General features: G+C 37.0%; 1 protein-coding gene across 1 annotated transcript; it reads right to left on the bottom strand.

Annotated features, from left to right (window-relative positions):
- Positions 1–3,883: 3,883 nt before the first annotated feature.
- LOC102823210 (olfactory receptor 5D18-like) lies at positions 3,884–4,825 on the bottom strand. Its single transcript, XM_006877774.1, has one exon. It carries the CDS (start codon positions 4,823–4,825, stop codon positions 3,884–3,886), a length of 942 nt encoding a protein of 313 aa, XP_006877836.1.
- Positions 4,826–5,979: the final 1,154 nt, after the last annotated feature.

Raw genomic sequence — 5,979 nt, forward strand, 5'->3', positions numbered from 1 at the left:
AAGAACAGACAACAACTAACAGAATGACGTACATGGCAGCATCACCCTGAACTTAATCGACAAATGGAAGAGGCAAGAACATAATATAAGAACAGAGGATCTAAGAGGTAGTCTATGATCAAAACAATTACAATGTGAAAGATAAACACAGAGGAACAGAGATCCAGGTCGTGGGAAGGGCATGTAGATTACAAGATAAAATAGACTGTCTTAAGTGGAGGGAAGAGTTAATGGAATATAAGGTAACCACAACAGTAGGGTTGGGGTGGGGGGTTTAGTTCAGGTGTTGGGGAGGGCAATGCAAGGAGGGGGAGGAGACAGAAGTACGAGATAGATGGGGGAACACTGAGACAGGTTTGCATGGCCTAAATGGGACAGAGGTAAATAGTGATGCATGCTCAAACTTGGAACAACACGACTCTATGATAAGGGATCTAGGCATTGCTTGAAGAAGGGAAATAATACTAAAATGCTTAGCTGTCTTATGAATATTGGTTTCCCTTGCCTACTATTGTAAAATAGACACTTGAGTAGGATAGAAAGGAATGTTGGGAAAGATGATTAGAGAAATTTTGTAAGTCCATCTTCAATTTATAACTGATTGGAATACCTAAAAAGGGGTTCTAGAATTTGTCCAGTGAAATAGGACTCTTGCAAAGCATTGCAGAGTATAGGACCTTAGGTGGAATACTGAGTCCCATCCAGAATTTTCTGAGGTGGGGCTTCCCCATTAGCAAGGACAACTACCAGCCTGGTACAGCTAGAGTGACAGAAAATACATCTTCAAAGAAAAATCATCAGGAAAAACCCCAAACAAAAATGTCAGCATGACTGGCTACTACAAGAATAACCAAGCTGTTCACCCAGAAGCCATCAAGGCTAGCAATCAAGTTCCTTCAGGACAAACTCCCCTCTAAGACTGAAACTCAAAGGGAACACACAAACAGGCATGTAAGCTTGCTGGTGACCACATTGGTCTACTGGTGAGTGGAAGAGGGGGAAATGCAGCAATGAAGAAATGGACTGAGTTCAACCACAGTCCATTGACTTCTGTTGACCTGGAGATGAGAGAGAGAAGAGGAAGAGCTGGTTGGTCCAAAGTGTGGTGAGACCTGGGGACACTTGAGCCCTTGGACAAGGGCATGGGCTAGAGCTGAGAATGAAGCATCCAGCTGATATGAAGTGAGGGGAGATGCACAAGAACACTCAAACTTACAGACAGTATCCATTTGACCTAGCCTCGATGGCTTGATAATCAGAATCCGACTAGAGGAAGATTTATTTATTTATTTATTTTTGTAAAGGAAACAAGGGTAAATTGCTACAATTTGATGAACCTGACCTTTACTCATGGAGGTAGTAACTATAAATACCAACAGAGAGGGAAAGAGTATTCACATCAAGTATTAATGCTATCTCCTTTGTACACAAGTTAGATAGAGGTTAGCAACTTAGATATTGGCTTCCTAAAATGAGGGGGCGATAAAGGCACAATGTGACTGGCTTACAAGGTTTCAAGAAGGAATTTAGCTTATGAGTATGGGGGGAAAGAAAGAGTTCCCACTGAAAAGTTTTCATCTTGTCTAGATGGGTCTGGTGAAAAGAGATGGGGATAATATTTGTATGATTCAACAGTGAATAATTGTTACAATGACTAATTGCGACAGTCAAAATTGTAAAGGTAGAAGATTTGTAACAAAAACAACGGAGTGGTTAATCTTACAGTCCAGAAACAGAGGACCCTAGGACCATAAAGGGAGAAGAGCACAAGCAGAATGCAGGATCTTATTCAGAGAAGCAGCGATGCCAGAGACAGAGTCAGAGATGGGGTCATGGTGAGGGGAGCGGCTGAGGACTCTAGATTCATGGGAAGTGAGGGACTAAGAGCTAGTGGCCAGGAGGCAGACTTGCAGAATGTGCCCTTTGGAGATGTAAATTATTATATATGCCTGAGTTTTTGTTATTGTTGTTGCTGTTGTTTTTTTAAAGCTAAAGTCAATAGAGAGAAATACTGCTAACTGATGGCACATGGAGGGGATTATAATCATTGCAATGAAACATGGTGTATGCTTTGTTGAATGTAAAACTGATGAAATAATGTTAGTATTGTAGCCAGTATCTACAAGAGAAGGTATTTGTCAGTTTGACTGGAATCTTGAAGGATTGTTCTGATTCTGTTATTAGTTGGCTTTGTAATTTTAACCAAGTTAATTGGAATATATAGGTCTCGATTTCATTAGAATAAAAGTTAAGTTGGTTTTGTCACTTCTACCACACAAGGAAATCATCTTTTCCCAAGTTGCTTTTTATAAAAATCAAATATATTTCTCATTAAAGGAGATTGATTACCCATATGGCTAGAAGCAATACTATCAAGAGTAGTATTGGCTGTCTTATGAGAATTTTGTTAGGAAATTTTACAACCTTACAGTTCTGATCTTGTCCCTTCAGTCTTCTTTTTTCCCCTAAATTTCAAAGTACATTTAAAAGTTACACAGTTTGAGTTCACTGAGGATGCTAACACTGCTGCTCTGACATGATGTAAATAGAAGAGTGCAGAATTCTCCAAGGAATGTTTAGGGAGGTGGAAAGATCATATTCAGAATTGTATAGCTATAGATAGAAGATAAGTCAAGAAGCCGTAACTTCACATTTTCAACTTTTCATTTGATAAATATTCCTATTATTTTTTGAAGTACTTTTTTATTTACCTGGGTGGGCAAAATATTATCATGAAACAGATTGAACAGGCATTCATTACCCTGTTTTTTCACATACTAGTTTTCTGAGATTCATTTCTAAGCCTTGGGTACATCCTGTCAAGTTTATCATTTTCTCAAATGGGAGCTCATTAGAAAGATGTTTATTATATAGAACATATTTATTGACAATATTAATTCAGTTTTGAATTTATGCTAAAGTAAGTTGCATATTAAAAAAACACATACATACATATGCTCACAAACACACAATCATACAGTAGTCAGTCAATTAAAAATTGGCAGACTCAATATTGCATTCTGATTTCTTGAGTCTATTCATTCTGTATTCTCCTAGAATAAAACATCTTGTACACCCAAAGATGCCTCCTAAAATATTTCCTATTCTACAACTTGACTTCAAATAATACATCTCTTATGAATACATATTTCTAATGTCCCTAAATGGATTTGAATTATTCCTTGACATAGGCCTACTATGATACTTATTATCGTCAACCTTACACAATAATCATTTTCTTTATTGCCAATCACTATATTGAAGAGCTCTGGTAGTCTAGTGGGTTAGATGTTTGAGTGCTAACAATAAGGTCAGCAGTTCAAATCTACCAGCCCCTCCTTGGGAGAAAGATGAGGATTTTAGTGTATATAGAGATTTATAAGTTTAGGATGCTATGAGTCTGAACCTATTCCAAAGTACATACCACCACCACCATTACCAATAGATTATGCATTTTTTGAGGTAAGATCTACTATTTATTTTTACTGCCATTTGTAGATTTGTAAGAGAAACATTATAAACAAATATGTATTTATTAAGAACCAACGGTACTCCTGGCATTTAATAAGAAAGGCGATGAAATTAACTTTTATTTAGATTATGCAAGGTGTCCCACATGGTATTTAAGTTGTCTTTTGGTCTTCACTATTAAGTTATACATCCACACTATTACAGTTTCAGATATTTAGAACTAAAGAAGACAGAGATTGTTTATCCTTTCCTATAATTTAAAGACAAAGTCAACTTTAATATCTTAAAACCAACATCCACATTTTACCATTGTGCAATATTAACTATCAATATTTGAAGGTATCTTTGTAAACACACTCTTTCAGCATACTTTATGTAAAAGGTAGAGACAAAATCTACTAAAATAATATGCTTAATGAGAAAAGAATTTAATGTGCATTATCTTGCTGACCGTATTCTTGACATCTTTATTTCTCAGACTGTAGATCAGGGGATTCAACATGGGGATCACAACTGTGTAAAACACAGAGGCAACTTTGACTGTTTGCCTAGAGTTTTTGGAATTGGGCACACAGTAGAGGAAGAGGATGGTGCCGTGGAAGATGGTAATGGCGGTCACGTGAGAGGCACAGGTAGAAAATGCTTTCCGACGTCCACTGGCTGAATGCATTTTCAAGATGGTAACAATGATGAATACATAAGAGGTGAGAATGATGAGTAATGTACTCACCTCATTGAAAGTGGCAAAGATAAAAAGCAGTAACTGGTTAAGATAGGTATCTGACCAAGAAAGGGAGAGAAGTGAGGAGAACTCACAGAAAAAGTGATTGATAATGTTGAAACCCCGAAAGGATAATTTCAAAGCAGAGCATGTGAGTATCAGAGAGCATGCTATTCCCCATACATATGATCCGACCACCAGTAGAGCACAGAGTTTCTGGGACATTGCAGCTGTGTAGAGCAGAGGATTGCAAATGGCCACAAAACGGTCATAGGCCATTACAGCTAATAAAAAAGATTCAGTCACCACAAATGTACAAAAGAAAAAGAACTGCAATAAACATCCTAAAATTGAAATGGTTCTGTCTTCTACAATTAAGTTCACGAGCATTTTGGGAACAATGATGGACGAATAGCAGAAGTCCACAAAGGAAAGGTGACTGAGGAAAAAGTACATGGGGGTATGCAGTTTGGGGTTAATTTTTATGATCACAATCATCCCAAGATTCCCTACAACAGTGACACTGTAGATGGCCAGAAATACCAAGAAGAAGGGAACTTGTAATTCTGGGTAATCTGAGAAGCCCAAAAGGGTGAATGTGGCTCCACTTGTATTTCTCTCTGACAGTAGCATGACTTCAGTTTGTTGAAGTTTTTAAATCAGTCCTGGATATTAGAAATAAAATATTAAAGAGAGTGATGAAATAGGAAATCTGGTCAACTAACCCTTAACAAGATAGGAACAAATACCTCTTTTGGAATATCTTTATTTGTTTATTAGTTGTTGTTGTTGTTGTTAAGTGACATCAAGTTGTTTCCAACCCATAGTAACCCTGTATAGGGTTTCTGAGGAGCAGCTGGTGAGCTTAAGCTGCCTGCCACCCTTGTCTTTCAAAAGGCTTTGCAGTCTGGAGCATTAACCTGCAGTTCCACACCAGGACTCCATTGTTATTATTGTTGTTGTTGTTAAGTGCCTTCGAGTCGGAGCCGACCCATAGCGACCCTGTACAGGGTTTCCGAGGGTGTAAATCCTTACGGGAGTAGAAAGCCTCATCTTTCTCCCGCAGAGCGGCTGGTAGTTTCGAACCACTGACCTTAAGGTTCGCAGCCCGATTCGTAACCACTACACTACCAGAGCCAATTTGGTTCAGACTCTTAGCATGTGACCAGAATTTCTGTTAATTTAATGTATCTTAAGATCTGCTAAATTTCTAAGGAATTCACATCTTAGAATAATAAACCACATGAATCTGAAAGGGAGCATTTTCCCCAGGCCACCATTATTAAACTGTTGAGGAAAGAAGTGGCAAGAGAAACAGGAAATAAGAGAAAGTGGGATTAGTGATATTACATTGTGGGATTAATAATCATTGAAATGAAACTAAATGTGCACTTGTTATTGAATGTAAAACTATTCTTTCAAAGTCCAATTAGTTCACAATAAAAGGCTAAAAAATGTAAAACAAACAATAATTCAAAATGTGGTTATCTTTTTTTCTTTAACTGTTCATAAGCAAAACCAATTAAAACATTTAAATGATTTTTTTTAAGATCTCAGTGCTAATTTTTAGTATTTACAAATAAAAAAAAAACATTTAGGAATTATATGGTAATTATAAGTTGAATTCTCACATAACACATTCAGTTATTATTGAACGTTATAAACTCATAACAGACATGCTTAACCTGAGGCAATGACAGATTATGTCAGCTCCACAGTTAATAAAAAAAAATGAGAAATCTCTAAATTATTTTATTTGTTACATCATATGTGTTCACTATGGCATA

The sequence above is a fragment of the Chrysochloris asiatica genome, unplaced genomic scaffold (genome assembly GCF_000296735.1).
Source record: "Chrysochloris asiatica unplaced genomic scaffold, ChrAsi1.0 scaffold00597, whole genome shotgun sequence".
Classification (NCBI taxonomy): Eukaryota; Metazoa; Chordata; class Mammalia; order Afrosoricida; family Chrysochloridae; genus Chrysochloris; species Chrysochloris asiatica.

What these genes read in the sequence shown, in the direction of transcription:
- LOC102823210 (XM_006877774.1), bottom strand. Translation starts at nt 4,825, where the DNA reads ATGCTACTGTCAGAGAGAAATACAAGTGGAGCCACATTCACCCTTTTG.